A 15,963-nucleotide genomic window follows, 5' to 3' on the forward strand; every position below is an offset into this window, starting at 1 on the left:
TTTGTTTTTGAGAGAGAGAAAGAGAGCATGAGCAGGTAAGGGGCAGAGAGCGAGGGAGATAGAGGATCCCAAGCAGGCCTCACACTGTCAGCACAGAGCCTGACATGGGACTCCATCTCATGAACCTTGAGATCATGACCTAAGCCAAAATCAAGAGCGAGATGCTTGGGACACCTGGGTGGTGTCTGACTCCGGCTCGGGTCATGATCTCATGACTCGTGTGTTCGGCCCCACATCGGGCTCTGTGTTGACAGCTCAGAGCTTGGAGGATGCTTCAGATCCTGTGTTCCCTCTCTCTCTGCCCCTCCCCTGCTTGCAATGTCTCTCTCTCTCTCAAAAAGAAATAAACACTAAAAAAATTTTTTTAAAAACATTGGGACACTTAACCGACTGAGCCACCCAGGTGCCTACCAAAAATAAAATCTTTTTTTTTTTTTAAGGTTTATTTATTTTGAGAGAGAGAGAGAGCAGGGGAGGGGAAGAAAGAATCCCAAGCAGGCTCTGCATTGTCTGCAAGGAGCCTGATGCAGGGCTTGATCTCAAGAACTGTGAGATCATGGCTTGAGTGGAAACCAATAGATGGATGCTTAACTGACTGAGCCACCCAGGAGCCACATAAAATCTGAAAAGAAAGAAAGGAAAGAAAGGAAAGAAAGGAAAGAAAGGAAAGAAAGGAAAGAAAGAAAGAAAGAAAGAAAGAAAGAAAGAAAAGAAAGAGAGGGAGGAAGAAAGGAAGGAAGGAAGGAAGGAAGGAAGGAAGGAAGGAAGGAAGGAAGGAAGGAAGAAAGAAAGAAAGAAAGGGAGACTTTGAACAAACACTCGGCTGAGAAGCTGACCCATGTCTGTTGGATGCCAATGCCCATCACCACTGCACCACACTGCCTCCCACGAGGGAGCCGGAGCTTTAATTTACCTAAGTCCCCCCAAAGGATGCACTCTATACTCTGGAATAAATAGGTCCAAGTAATTATTAGACCAAAACTTCTTTTCATTTTTGAGCCCTCTGACTAGACCCTGAAAATTGCCCATCCCCCCCTTTAAGGACTTCTTCCTGGACTAAGGAATTAGTGGATGTATTTCAGGATAAGACGTAATTGTGGACGCCCAACATGTTTGATTATCAAGGAATCAAGTTTTCAGAGGTCTCAGTGCCACACAGGGCTGGGAAGCTGGTCAGTGACCCAGGACTCAGCAGGTGGCATGACAAATGTAGTCATAGGCTTAGAAGTTAGCTGATTTGCTGCAGGGTCCAGAGAGGTCCGAGGCCAAAGTTAGGTACAAGTCTTCAGATCCGTGCCCTTTGTACCACGAGGTGTGTCAAACTGCTTACAACACACCAAGGCTAGAAAGGATTCCTAGGCAGAAATCCTGACGTCACATTTATTGCCATCCCAGAAGCAGAGGTCCCAGCCTCTGGTCTGCAGATCTTCTGAAACTTGTGAAGGTATTGAAGGCCGTAAAATATCCACATGAAAGTGAGGGAGGAGGTATCCAAAATTCGACTCTGGTGGGACTCGAACCCACAACCTTTGAATCACCACACCAAGGATCGGCTAGAAGTCCAATGCGCTATCCATTGCGCCACAGAGCCGGCTACCGAAACCTCCCCCGGCTCACCCCTCAGCCTAAGCCGCCCTTTTAGCGTTCTTCTAGGTGCGGCTTTGGCCTCTCCGGAACCCTGCTCGTGTCTGCGCGCGGACTCTGGATTCTCCGCCCACGATGCTGGCGGGGGTGTTCCCCCCACGTCCGAACGCCCCCGACTGGGGGCGCAGGACCCACTCCCAGCCCGCGGGTCTCCTCCCGTCCCGGGGGTCTCCGCGGCGGGGCCGGGCGGGGCGGTGCGGACTACAACTCCCAGCGTGCCGCGCGGGGTGCCGCCCGAGGCCGTCGCGCGCGCAGGGCGGGCTGGGCCGGGCGGCGTCGGCGCGTTGGAGCTGCGCGTCGCCGCGGTCTCTGCGGCTCTGCGGCCGTGGGGAAGGCGCGGGAGGCGGTGCTGCGGGCCGGCGCAGCCGGTTTGGGGTTGCAGGAGGCGGGCGGGGGAGGAGCGCCGCGGGCGGGCGGGGCCGGGCGGCAGGCGGGGCTGGCCGGGCGGCCGGGCCATGCAGGGCGCAGAGCCGGCAAAGCTCTGCTGAGACTCGGCTCTGCGCGCCCAGGGGCGGCTGATGCCCCCAGCGTTCCCCACTCCGCTGCCGCAGCCAGGCCGCATCTGGACGGGGCACCGCGCGGCGGGGCCGACGCTGGGTGAGCAAAAGCCAGGCCAGTGGGTCCCCGGGCGGGGAATGTGCCCGGCTGAGTCTTGGGGAGGTGGCGCGGCCGGCTGGGATGAGGGACGCGCCCTGCTGTTGTGTCTCCTTGCCGGGCGCTCTGCTGCCCTGGCTCCTTAGGGGCGAGGGCGGTTCGCAGTGACCAGGGACGGGGGCGCGAGGTATCTCGGCATCCCTTTCCCTTCTCGTCCCATCCCCCAGCCATCCAGGATGGGTTCCTGTTCTCTGCCCTGGCCGGTTCTGGGAGGTCTGAGGACCTTAGAGACCTTGGCATTGGATTTAGGAGTGCTGGTTTGGTCTCCCTCCCGGCTTTTGATTTTCCCGTGGAGAAGGGGGAGATGGCATGTAAGGGCTCCCTGTGGTCCAGACCGTGTCCTCATACTGGCTTGGAGACTCTCAGGCTACATCACAGCCGTGACCTTCAGCCCCCACCCACGAATCGGAGAACCCTGCAAGAAAACGGAGTCCCATCTGCTTCCTCTTGAGCAAGTCCCTAAGGCTCCAGGAGAAGAGCCCAAGACTCCTAATCTCAGTCCAGTCAGCTGTTCCCCTTCCCCTATAGCCCAATCCCTAAAGATGCATGTAAATGGCTTGCTGAGTGTGTTTGTAAGGGGGTGCCTTCAGTGCCCTCTTGTGCTCCCTCAATCACCTTTCCCCTCTAGGCGGTCATCTCTCAGGCACCTCCAGGCTCTAACCCGTTTGCTCTGTCGCCCTCTGTGGGCCAGCAGAAACATGGCACCCTGCGAGTTTGTGGGCAGAGACTCCGCCAGGCCCCTTTCCGGGGAGCTTGCCCCTTTGGGTGTTGTGGCTTGGCCTGGTCATCCAGAGACCCAAAGACCCATCCTTGAGTGTTTGGATGAGGAGTCAAGCCAGAGACGCTTAAGTTAATACCCCCTCCAAGACATTTTGGTTCAAGATCCTGGATGTCAGGAGGGTAGACTGTCCTGTTTTGGCTGGAAGGGCTTCCAAGAGCAATTCTTACTTACACCATAGCACAGAGGGGGAGACTAAGGCCTAAAGTAGGAAAGGAACTTACCCAAGGTCACTGGAAGAGTCGTAGGAGGACTAAGGGGCTAGAATCTAGCCTCTGCGTCTCAGCCATGGAATTACTCATCTCTAGTCCCGTGCTTCTAGCCTGTTTCAAGACAGCTGTGGAAAGGGACCCCATCCTCAGCTGCCTACTCAGTATGGCTAAGCCTCACCTCACTACAGGTTGAGCCTTAGGATCATAGTAGCTGCCTAGGCCAGGAGGTAGGGGACATAGACATTTGGCTCCACTGACTGCTCTGTGCCCACAGGCTGCAATGCTGCTCGGGGCGTCTCTGGTGGGGGTGTTGCTGTTCTCCAAGCTGGTGCTGAAATTGCCTTGGACTCAAGTGGGGTTCTCCCTGCTGTTCCTCTACCTGGGATCTGGAGGCTGGCGCTTTGTCCGAATCTTCATCAAGACCATAAGGCGTGATGTCTTGTGAGTATTTGGTCCAACCCATCTTGGGGTCTCCCTAATTCCCCAGATTTCTCCAGACCAGACCAGGGCACCTGGGCCCCAGAGGAGGAACCTCTGCTCTACCTCCTTCCCCCAGCAGTAGTACCTGGTATCTCCATCTTCCAAGATGAAAGTCTTCTCCTAGGGCATCTCCCTAACTTGATGCTGTTTAGCCTAGGGCAGACTTAGGGGCCCAGGACATGCACTGAATGCCAGGTGTGTTGAGAAGACATCTGCAAAGAGTCCTGAGGACATGTTTTAATTAGTGAGATGATGAAGAGGAACCCTGTGGGAAGGACCCTGTCCTTGGGTTGGCATGAGTCTAAGAGGGCACAGAGGTCAGAGCAGGGCCCTGAAACAGATGCGTGGAGGAACCTGCTCCCCAAAGAAAGTCAGGTCGGGTCTATAGGGCCATCCTGTGCCAGAAACACCTGCTGCTACCTGCTCTGTGCGAGGCATCGGGCTGGCTCTGGGACCCAGGGAGGAATAAGGGAGACCTAGTCCTGGGCCCGGCTCAGTCTGGTCAGGGAGATGAGAAGGTGATACAGTAAATCCCTAAACTCACAATGTTGTGTGGGCAGAGACCCTGGCCATCTTGCTCACAGTGGTGTCCCAGTGCTCGGCACAGTGACCCACACTCAGAACAGGCAGCTCGCTCATCTGAATTGACTGCAAAAGGAGGTATCGAGCGGCTACTGCAGGAGGGGCGGTAGCGGAGAGCTGTGAGAGTATGGAGCAGGGAGAGAGAGCTTTAGGCGTAAGCCTTGGGGAATCAGGGAGGCCTGGAGGACAAAAAGCTATAGTTAAAAGGCTCCTCCAGGTGATGGGAGCAGGCATAGAAGAGTGGAGCTCCAGTGGCACAATTGGTTAGCACGTGGTACTTATACAACAGAATAGGCATAGAAGTCAGGGAGCTAGGAGGGTTCAGGGGTCAGAGGTGGCAGGGGCAGGCAGGAAAAGGGGATATTGCCAAGTGATTCCGCATCACCTAGTGAAGCTCTGTGCCCGGTACTGAGTGAGACCCGGGGGGGTCTCAGGGGGTAAGCAGGATGGAGCCCCTGCTGGGCTCACAGGGAGGGAGACCGAACAAATCACAAACTTATCCTTTATTTACTGTGAGAGTGGTCTGGAGAGGTTGCAGTACAGGGCTGTGGGAGGTCCCAGATGAGCTGGGACTTTGACTTGGGCCCCAGAATCTTGGAAGACTCTGACAGAACACTAGATTCCAAGAAGAGCTTCAAGGGTCCTGGGTGTTACACTCTGGAGCCAGAGAGGACTGAGATTGTGATCTTAGCTTGTCTCAGCCTGGGCGAGCCGTGGTGCTGCAGGGCCTCGCTTTCTCCCTCGTACTGAGGAGGGAGTCACCCCCCGGGGTCCCTGGTGTTATTGTGAGGCATCAGTGGGCTGGTGCCTGTAATGGTGCCCAGCACACAGGTGCTGGGAAATGGGAGCGTTGCAAGTGATCGGGCTCAGGAGCCTCAGGCCCTTGGGACAGCAGCCTGGGCCAGGGTGTCGGGAACCCTGCTCCCAACCCCAGCAGTCACGGCTCCCTTGCTTGCTCCCACCTAGCGGCGGCATAGTGCTCCTGAAAGTGAAGGCAAAGGTCCGGCGGTACCTGCGGGAGCGGCGGACAGTGCCCATTTTGTTTGCCTCCACGGTCCGGCGCCACCCTGACAAAACAGCCTTGATCTTTGAGGGCACAGACACACATTGGACCTTCCGCCAGCTGGATGACTACTCAAGCAGCGTGGCCAACTTCCTACAGGCTCAGGGCCTGGCCTCGGGCGACGTGGCTGCCCTCTTCATGGAGAACCGCAATGAGTTCGTGGGCCTATGGCTGGGCATGGCCAAGCTGGGTGTGGAGGCAGCACTCATCAACACCAACCTGCGGCGGGACGCCCTGCGCCACTGCCTGACCACTTCCCAGGCCAAGGTCCTCATCTTTGGCAGTGAGATGGCTCCAGGTGAGCCCCTGGGGTGTGGGGTCAGGCAGGGAGTCCCACAGCATCTTGCACAGACTACAGCACCCTTCTGGGCCTGAGGGAAGCTATGTGGCTCAGAGGTTAAGGGCATGAGCCTTGGTGTCCAATGGCCTGGCCTCTGCCACTGGTAAGCTGGAGATCCTGAGGAAGAGACTGGAAATGTCTGTGTCTCTGTTTTCTCACTGTCCTACCTACCACATACTGTTTTTAAGAAGATACTTTGCCTGCAGCACTAACAAAGTAGCTGATTCTAGGTGAGCCCTCAGCTATAATGGTAACCATTCTTATGAGTAATTAGGCCTCATTTGCTTCATCTATAAAATGGAAACAATCTCTTTTCTGCTGTCTGGCAGAGCTTATGTTATTTGCCGCGGTGTGGAGCACTGACCAAGACTGAGCTTGGTGCTTTAATAGGCAGCTCTAGGGGTGCCTGGGTGGCTTAGTCGGTTGAGCGTCCAACTTCAGCTGAGGTCATGATCTCAGTTCGTGAGTTCGAGCCCCGCGCCAGGCTCTGTGCTGACAGCTCAGATCCCGGAGCCTGCTTCAGAATCTGTGCCTTCCTTTCTCCCCCTCCCTGCTGGTGCTCTGTTTCTCTCTCTCAAATGTAAATAAACGTTAAAAAAATTTTAATAAGCAGCTCTAATCTTCACAAAGCCTGGTGAAGTAGGGATGGCTGTCTCGGCTTTACAGATGAGGAGACAGAGGTTCCGAGTGGTGTGAGGAGATCATCTAAGGTCACACAGAGGCAGGATTTCATCTTGGGCTTGACCAGTGTCCCCTGTCCCGCATGGCTATGGTGCGGGATGACGGCCAGGGAAGGTGACTGTAATGCAGAACGGGAGAGGAACGATGCAGCAGGGAGAGGGGAGAGGGTTGGACAAATGTAAAGGGAGGCCGAGGAAGTGGGGCTGAGGGGGCCGGGACTGGCCTGTGCCTGGTGCGGGTGAGCACCTGGACCGTGGTAGTGCACAGGAGAGCCTGAGAGAAGGTTCCCACCCTCTGACCCTCCATGCCTCCTTTCCAACCACACACGAGCGTGGCACAGTGCGTAAAGGCACAGACCTTGGTGTGCGGTACAGCTGGTCATTCTAGCTGTGAGCAGGCCCTGCCGTCCTGGGAGCCTCGTCTCCTCATCTACGCAACGGGCTGCCGTTGGTACCTGGGCTGTGTGAGCAGGAGAGCACACGGAAGGAGCCCGCCGTGTAGCTCCGTAGCAGTTAGGGAGCTGTTGCTCTTGTCAGCATCTTTCTTACAACGAGGCTGGTGCTTCACCCATCTTGCCCCACACACACAGCCGGTCTCCCCTGATGACATGCCAGCCTTGACACAAGCAGAGGTCCTGAGGACATGGGGTCCCTGGCCTGCCCCCTGATCAGCCCTGTCTTCCCCACAGCCATCTTTGAAATCCATGCCAGCCTGGACCCTTCGCTCAGCCTCTTCTGCTCCGGCCCCTGGGAGCCCGGCACGGTGCCCGTCGGCACAGAGCACCTGGACCCCCTGCTGGAAGATGCCCCCAAGCACCTGCCCAGTAGCCCTGACAAGGGCTTCACAGGTGAGTCCCCTGCCCCACAGAGGGGTTCTCAGAGGGGCCCAGGACAGAGCGCTGACCTCAGGGCGGGAGGCCTGCATACTCCTGCAGACTTGTCATGTGACCTGGAGTGAGTCATATCACCTACCTTTTTCCATCTGGGAAGATGGGCACAGTTACTATGGGTCACTCTGAAGGTTAAATGAGCTGAAGATGCCAGGCACGGTGCCAAGCACTCGGGAGCTCACAAAACCTGATTCTTGGACTTGTTGAACGAGCCTTCGTCGCTGCCCAAATGTGCAAGATCACGTGGAGCCCAAGAAACTTCTGGGTCTGAATTTCGGCTGGGGTTGGACCGGGGGCAAGACCCTCTAAATATTCACCCAGCAGCTGTTTGGTGCCGGCCCCTGTCAGCCTGCGATCCTCTCCCTGCCCTAGACTGTCCTGCCTGCCCATCCCCTCCTCCAGGCAGCCTCTGACCCTGTAGCCTCTCCTCTGCTCCACCCTGCCCTATGGAACCCCCAGCTTGCTGCGCCACCCAGAGGGCGAGAGCTGGTGCTGAGCACATGCAGCAGCCCCTCTGCTTCCCTCGTGCCCCGGAGCACCTGAGCTGCCCTCTGAGCCTCGGTTCCCACAGCTATAAAATCAGGGGTGGTAATGGAACCTATTTTATGGAGTGGCTTTGAAGATTGTAAAAGATAACAGTGGAAAACTAGGGTGTGACAAGAAGTGCTCAGTAACCGGTCATTGTCATTGCAGTCATTTCATCTCTGTCATACGTGGATTTTGTCTCCCGGTGCTTTTGTAAGCTACTTGAAGACAGGGTGTCTGTCTGGGTCAGCCTGGTGTCCTCATGGTGTCCAGCCCTTGGCATCAGCAGGCATCCAGAGGGCATGAGATGGTTGACACACAGCGTGCAGCTGTCCCACAGCGTTCCTGACCTAGAACCCCCAGCCCAGTGGGGAAACTAATGTGACAGCCCCTGACCTGGGCTACAGGGTGGGATGGAGAAGTGGTCTGTGGTACAGAAGTTCCCTGGGCACTGTCCTTCCTGCAGATAATGCCTCCCCAGCCCTGTGCTGTCCCTTCTCAAAGCCATTTATGTGTCTGTTTTCTTTAGATAAGCTCTTCTACATCTACACATCAGGCACCACAGGGATGCCCAAAGCCGCCATTGTGGTGCACAGCAGGTAAGGGGCGAGGCTCCTGGGGGGAGGACTGGGGGTGGTGGGACCCAGGGGCCTCTCTTCCTCCTTTCCAGGGCCCACCGAACACTCTGTGCCCTCCAGGTATTACCGCATGGCTGCCCTGGTGTACTACGGATTCCGAATGCGGCCGGACGACATTGTCTATGACTGCCTGCCCCTCTACCACTCAGCAGGTAGTACTGGGCCCTTCCTCTCAGTCTCTGGAACCCCAGGCCTCAGGAGCCCCCCCAACCCCCTCAGCAGGCAGCATCTTGTGGTAGAAACGCATGAGTTTTGGAGTCAAATCTGGGTTAAAATTCAGAGGTAGCCATTGACTGGACCTCTGAATGAAGACAGCAACGTGAACCTCACAGCTTGTGTGTCCGCAACACACAGGACACCTGGGTTAGTCTGTTCATTTTCATGGGTGTGCACACCCTTGCTGCTTGGTCTTAGGAGCTTTAGGGAAGACAGAAATGGAATAAATATAGTTCCTGCCCTCAAGGTGCTTAGAGTCAGATGTGTATTTAAGGCAGGATGAAGGATGGAACCCCAACCTGACTTTAATTCAGGAAATGACATGGTGAGTGCAGAGACAGGCAGGGAGCAGGAGTTCAGCTCAAGAGAAGAGCCCAGTGATGGCCAGGAAAGCTTCCTGGAGGAGATGCATTCAAGTCAGGCAGATGTGAGGTGCAGAAGCCAGGTGGGCTAGCTTGTTCCCCCCTGGATGAATGGCAGCATTACAGGTACAGGAGCAGGAACTTGGGGCCAGCTCCAGAGGCCCCAGGGAACGGTCTAAGGAGTATGCACTTGATCCCACACTGGGGAGGTACTGGGGAGCCATGGAAGACTAGGGGAGAGGTATGATTAGTGCTGGAGGAACAGGACAGGAAAGAGGGACTGGGGGAAGGGCCTTTGAGGAGACGGGCTGGACAAGAGGAGGCTCTGGAGGGAGGGGTCTCCTGGCTCCCAGACCTCCATGGCCCATCCCTTCGCCTTCAGGAAACATTGTGGGAATCGGGCAGTGCCTGCTCCATGGCATGACGGTGGTGATCCGGAAGAAGTTCTCAGCCTCCCGGTTCTGGGATGATTGTATTAAGTACAACTGCACAGTGAGTGAGGAGGGCAGGGGATGAGCCGTCCCTGTCCCCTTGTGACCGAGCAGCCCCACTCGGGGACGTCAGTCTTACAGCTAAGGCCAGTTGTTCACTGGGGGCAACATTCCCATTGTTCGGATGGGGAGGCTGAGGCCCGGGGCCTACAGGATTGGGAGGTGAAGTGAGAGCAGCCACGGGCCAGCCTCACTCCAGGTCCGCCCACAGATTGTGCAGTACATCGGCGAGTTGTGCCGGTACCTCCTGAACCAGCCGCCCCGGGAGGCGGAGCACCAGCACCAGGTGCGCATGGCACTCGGCAATGGCCTCCGCCAGTCCATCTGGACCGACTTTTCTAGCCGCTTCCACATCCCCCAGGTGGCCGAGTTCTACGGGGCCACCGAGTGTAACTGCAGTGTGGGCAACTTCGACAGCCAGGTGGGCAGTAGGGCGGTGGAGGGCGGGCAGGGTCCAGTGTGGAGTGTGGTGGGCACCAGAGCCTCCACTGTCTGGTTAGGGCGGGCAGGGTCCAGCACAGAGGGTGGTGGGCACCAGAGCCTCCGCTGTCCGGTTAGGGCAAGGCAGTCATGGGAGTGTGAGGGCCAGGCCCCCCAACACTGCCTAGTCTCAGGCCTGTGGCGGGAGAGCCCAGGTCCCAAGCCTTGGCCTTTGCAGGTGGGGGCATGTGGCTTCAACAGCCGCATCCTGTCCTTTGTGTACCCCATCCGGCTGGTGCGAGTCAACGAGGACACCATGGAACTGATCCGGGGGCCCAATGGCCTCTGCCTTCCCTGCCAGCCAGGTCTGCCCCGGGGCTGGAAGTGTGGGCAGAGCAGGGGAGGTTGGCCTGGGAGATGGGACTGGGATGGGTGAGTAGGGAGCCCTTATTCTGACCAGTGGCTGTCACTCAGCTCTTCTCTTATAGCTACGAGTCCTCTTTCTTCATCCATCTGTCCCTCCATTCCTTGTCCCCTCTACCCATCAGTCAATTAACTCACTGTCGTGTGGAGGACGCTGGGATTGATCCTGGCTCAGCCCCTTAGCTCTGTGCCCAAGTCCCCTCATCTGCCAGTGAGGCTGATGGCGGCGCTGCCTCCTGCGGCTGCCCCGGGGGTCACGTATGGTAAAGAACGGACCGCTCTCTGAACAGAGCCAGGGGCCCAAGGAGTGCTGGCCCCGGTCAGGCTGTCCCCATAGTGCCTGGCCACCCTTCCGTATCGTTCATCTTTCCATCTCACAGGCGTTACTCAGACATTACTGAGTGCCCATGTGCCACAGACCCGCCCAGAGAAGCTCCCTGCCCTCCGGGCTCCCGCACCGGAGCAGGGCAGCGTTTCTGTGGGAAGCAGTGTGAACAGAAGTCAAATCAAGATGCAGGGCACATTGCGGGGGGGGGGGGGGGCTGGTGGTGGAGGAGGCCTAACCCTAACCCTTCCCTGCACCCAGGTGAGCCAGGCCAGCTAGTGGGCCGCATCATCCAGCAGGATCCCCTGCGGCGCTTTGACGGCTACCTCAACCAGGGTGCCAACAATAAGAAGATTGCCAAGGACGTCTTCCAAAAGGGAGACCAGGCCTACCTCACCGGTGGGTGGGCACCAGCCCCTTTGGGGTGGGCAGGGCGGAGAGGAATGAAGGGGCCCTCGCCCACCTGCAGAGAACACCTGCCCCAGGATGCGCCAGTCCCAGCCGTCCCTGTCCAGCAGATCCCGGGGTCCGGTGAGGCCTGCCGGCCCCAGCCCTGCCTCACACAGCGCCCCCCTAGGTGACGTGCTGGTGATGGACGAGCTGGGCTATCTGTACTTCCGAGACCGCACGGGAGACACGTTCCGCTGGAAAGGCGAGAATGTGTCCACCACCGAGGTGGAGGGCACACTCAGCCGCCTGCTGGACATGGCCGACGTGGCAGTGTATGGTGTCGGGGTGCCAGGTATCTGTCGGCTGGTGGGAGCTGCCAGGTGTGGGTGGGAGGCACCCCCAGGGGGCACGGCCAGCTCCTCACGGTCCGTGCTGCTGCCTCCAGGAACCGAGGGCCGGGCTGGAATGGCTGCGGTGGCCAACCCTGCTGGCAGCTGTGACCTGGAGCATTTTGCACAGCTGCTGGAGAAGGAGCTGCCCCTGTATGCCCGCCCCATCTTCCTGCGCTTCCTGCCTGAGCTGCACAAAACGGGTATGTCCCCTCCCCTGCTCCTGCTTACAGGCCCCAGGCCTGTGCCCCTTCTTGGTTCCTTTTGGAGAGACCCGGGCGGCTGTCATTTGACCTTTACCCACAGCATTGCTGTGTCGTTGGTAAGCAGACCTCCCTGTGTACAAGTGAATGGACTGAGCCTTCAGAGAGAGAAGGTTCATACGTCCGTTAGCGGGATGAATGTTTACTGAGTACCTACTATGTGCCTGCCAGGCTCTGTGCTAGGCCTTTGGGGATATAGGTAACAAATTCTGATGGGACCTTTGCCTTCTTGAAGCCTGTTCAGCGGTAGGGGAGGCAGCAGAGGACACGGAATTCCAAATGTAAAGGATAGAATACAGATCAAACTGACAGAAAAGCAAATGAATGGGGGTGGGGTGCCTGGGAGGCCCCCCTGAGGAAGTGATGTTTGAGCTGAGACCTGAATGAAAGGGCGGGGTTTGTGGGGTGGGAGGCATTCCAGGCAGGTCCTGAGACAGGACGGCACTTGGCCAAGAGAGGAAGGAAAGGAGGCCCCCAAAGCTGGAGCCAAGGGGGGGGGGGTGGGGGCAGGCAGTGATGTCAGGTGGGGCAGAGAGGTCAGTGGAGACCAGAAGACTCTGTGGGCTGGGGAGGGGCCTGGACTATGTCCAGGCAGTAGGGAGCCACAGAAGTGTTTGAGTAGAGCAGTGACCTATGTCAGGTGCATGTTCCACACAGTCCTCTGGATGCCATGTGGAGTGCAGGAGAGGGCTGCAGACAGCTCCAGGGGAGTGGGGAGACGAGTGAGGGGCTCTTGCTGTTGTCCAGGCGAGAGGTGAGTGGTGGGTCCATGGTCACATATCAGGGCAGTGCCAGCCTCTGTCTGTTGGACCACTGACGGGTCCCCTGATGGGCAGGAAGTCTGGGGGTCCTGCCCAGTCCTGCCCCCAGCTTGCCTTAGTGCTTGTTGTCCTGTCCGGACTCTCCCCCTGCTCAGCCTCAGGCCACCTCCCATATGCTCATCATGTCAAGCCCTGCCCTGCTGGAAGGCCTGCCCTGACCAAGGTGGCCCCTGCCAGGTAGTAGGCCCCTAGGAGCACCTGAAACAGTGCATGACTGAGCCTGAGAGCTCCTGAGTTTTGGGTGACAGCTGACTTCTCTGTGCAGGAGAGGCAGGGAAGCTGTCAGCTCTCAGGTTTCAGAGGGTTTGCTACAGCACAAACACCCCAAAACTTACTTTAGGGCATAAAACAGTCATGTTTTTGCTCTCAGTGGTGGGTCAGCAATTTGGGGTCAAGTTCAGCTGAGCGGTTCTTCTGCTGGCCCCCCCTGGAGTGGAAGAGCTGCCATCGCTTGTGACTCAGCTGGGGCTGGAGGGGCCAGGATGATGTCCTTACCCACCCGTCTGGCTCCCGGCCAGTTGGTTCTGCAGCGCTGGCCAACAGACCTGTGTGTGAGGATGATGATGTTCTGTATGTGCGCTGACCGGCACGGCAGCCACTAGCCCTGCGTAGCTACTGAGCGCTTTTTTAAAAATTTTTTTTTTTCAACGTTTATTTATTTTTGGGACAGAGAGAGACAGAGCATGAACGGGGGAGGGGCAGAGAGAGAGGGAGACACAGAATCGGAAACAGGCTCCAGGCTCTGAGCCATCAGCCCAGAGCCCGACGCGGGGCTCGAACTCCCGGACCGCGAGATCGTGACCTGGCTGAAGTCGGACGCTTAACCGACTGCGCCACCCAGGCGCCCCCTGAGCGCTTTTTTAAATGGGACCGGTATGACTGAGGAACTGAATTTGACATTTTGCTTAATTTTAATTAAATGTGTGTGGTCTCGTATGGCCAGTGGCTCTCCTACTGGATAGTGCCAGCCCAGGGGGCTTTCCTGGGATGTTTCCCCTCTGTTCTGCGTGGCTTCCCAGCCTTCAGAGACCACACCAGTGTCAGGCACTGCCAGGAGGGAGGGAGTAGAAGCTGCAAAGCCCCTCGAGGCCTAGACCCAGCACTCGAATGTTCTGTTGGTCAAAGCAAGTCACAAGGCCAGTTTGGGTTCAGGTGGGGGATGGAAAAAGACTCCAGCTCTTGCTGGGAGACATGGCCAAGCCACAAGGTGGTGGAGTACGCATCCAGGGAGGGAAGGAATCGGGCAATTTGTCATACATACCTGGATTCAAATCCCAGTTCCAGCGTTGATGAGCTGTGTGATGTTGGCCCCGGGGGCGTGTCTCACTGCGCCAGTCTCTCCTGCCCTGTAGGGGTGATGCCCCTGAGGAGAGATGGGGAATTTACATTACGAGTGCTGAGAAAACATTGCTGCCTGTTGAAACGACTTCAGATATGTTAAAAGCTGAAAATGACATGCATTGTAGAATCCATAGAAGAATGTTGAGCACCTGCCTCTGGGGTTGATGTGCAGATTAAATTAGATCATGCCCTTCCCTGGGAGGTGCTCAAAGCCCAGATCTGAGTTCTGGTCCTCACTCTGCTATCACTCAGTGTGTGTGGCCTTAGATGGATAGTTTCCCTTCTTTGGTTGTCAGTTTCCCCATTTGCAAAAAGAAGACGGGTAATGCAGCCCCCCCACGCCTTCACCAGGGCTGCTCTGAAAAGTAGGATATAATGTAATTGACTGGAGCCTCCTTTGCAAACTGTAAAGGGCTTGGCCCTACCGTGCTCTAGGCCGCTTTCCCGTGTTCTCTCCAGCCTTCCTTCTCTGTCCCTCTTCAGCTTTGGTGGGCAGCTTCCTGAGGCCCAGGCCCCTGCCCTGCACCCTCTGATCCATCCCCATTGTTCCCTCAGGGACCTTCAAGCTACAGAAGACAGAGCTGCGGAAGGAAGGCTTTGACCCATCAGTTGTGAGAGACCCACTGTTCTACTTGGATACCCGGAAGGGCCGCTACATCCCGCTGGATCAAGAGGCCTACGCCCGCATCCAGGCAGGCGAGGAGAAGCTGTGATTTGCCCCTGAGTCCCTCTAAGGGCCAGTGGGTGCAGGATCCAGAGCCCCAGCTCCCACCCCAGAGGGGTCATGGGCGATGCCAGACCAAAGCAAGCAGGGCCCAGCACCTCCGCCCCGAGGTGCTGACCCCCTCCCCATCAAAACTGCCAAGTGACTCACTGCCACCTCCCCCTGCCCCCCAAGAGGGCTTTCTGTGAAAGCCTCATGTCCGCATTACGTCTTCGAGGCCAGGTGGGGCCTCTAGGCCCCAGGCTAAGATGGACTGGGTGCCTCAGGAGGACGTCTTGGGTCAGGGCAGGGCCAGGTGGAGGGTCGCCAAGCACTCCCCCAAAAGCAGGGAGCTTGTAAATGGGACCAGGGCAGAAGCCCCCAGACTCAGGAAGCCAGCAGAGTGGGCAGGGGCTGCAGTGGCTGTTGATCAGGTGGCCGAAGAGGATCCTAGCCCTGGAGCTGTTCCAGTGTCGCTCAGCACTGCCTGCGCCTCAGGGAGGGTAGGAGGACCACCCTGACCTGCAGCGGGCAGTCTGGACTGAGCCCCCCGCCCCGCCCCGCCCCGCCACCATCCTTCTCCTCGGTGGCTGCCTGGCTGCCCCTCAGGTGGGACCTTTCTCTTTGTAGGTCTGTCTGTGTCACTTTCTCCATCTCAGTCCTGGGCCGGTTATGAGAGGAGCAGGGGTAGAGGGGGTCACTCAGGGGCCAATAAACTGCCTTGACTCCCCCTAGCCTGTGTGCGTGCCACCTGAGCTCACCCTACCTGCTCAGGCCCCACCTCCTGCCCCTCCGGCCCACTCACTCACTCCGACTTAGGGATATAGCGGTTAAGATGCCTTCAGTGAGTTGGCAAGGCATTTAATAGTGTGAGCTTGAAAGTCCAAACCAGCCGTGTCACTTTTGAGTTCGTGGCCTAGGGCAAGTGACTCAGTCTCCTCTTCTGTGAAAGGGGAGTAATCGGGAGGATTTCAGAGAACAAAGGGACCCATTTTGAGGAAAGGGCTGTTCAGAGCCTTTGAGGGAGAAAACTCTAACCCAGGATGGGATCCCGTCTCCAGACCCTCACTTGTGCTGTTCGCCTTGCCTGGGGTGCATTTCTCCAGGGGTTCGGTGGCTGTGCAAAAGCCAGAGCAGGACCGCCTGACCAGCTGGGGCAGAGTCCAGGAAAAAGCTTCCTGGAGCGGTGTTACCAGAGCTGCAGCAATCAGCAGCGCCAGTGGAGAGCCAGCTGTCTCCTGGGCCCCATCACTGGCGTCAACACCTGGGCTGGAAACGGGTGGCCCATTGGGAAAGGGGTCCAACTCACCCCAGGGCAGTGGGCAATGTGTGC

General features: G+C 57.5%; 1 protein-coding gene and 1 non-coding gene across 2 annotated transcripts; one reads left to right on the top strand and one right to left on the bottom strand.

Moving 5' to 3' along the window:
• Positions 1-1,499: 1,499 nt before the first annotated feature.
• TRNAR-UCU lies at positions 1,500-1,591 on the bottom strand. The gene is given in 2 exon segments: positions 1,500-1,535; positions 1,555-1,591. It is a non-coding gene; the product is annotated as a tRNA-Arg (tRNA).
• Positions 1,592-2,106: 515 nt separating this feature from the next.
• Positions 2,107-15,364, top strand: SLC27A4 (solute carrier family 27 member 4). Its single transcript, XM_030293798.1, has 13 exons — positions 2,107-2,241; positions 3,563-3,729; positions 5,317-5,711; positions 7,123-7,281; positions 8,378-8,447; positions 8,547-8,638; positions 9,447-9,556; positions 9,767-9,976; positions 10,214-10,340; positions 10,985-11,122; positions 11,301-11,465; positions 11,559-11,705; positions 14,483-15,364. Exons 2-13 carry the CDS (start codon positions 3,569-3,571, stop codon positions 14,638-14,640), a joined length of 1,932 nt encoding a protein of 643 aa, XP_030149658.1. The 5' UTR covers positions 2,107-2,241; positions 3,563-3,568; the 3' UTR covers positions 14,641-15,364.
• Positions 15,365-15,963: the final 599 nt, after the last annotated feature.

The sequence above is a fragment of the Lynx canadensis genome, chromosome D4, assembly GCF_007474595.2.
Source record: "Lynx canadensis isolate LIC74 chromosome D4, mLynCan4.pri.v2, whole genome shotgun sequence".
NCBI classification, from domain to species: domain Eukaryota; kingdom Metazoa; phylum Chordata; class Mammalia; order Carnivora; family Felidae; genus Lynx; species Lynx canadensis.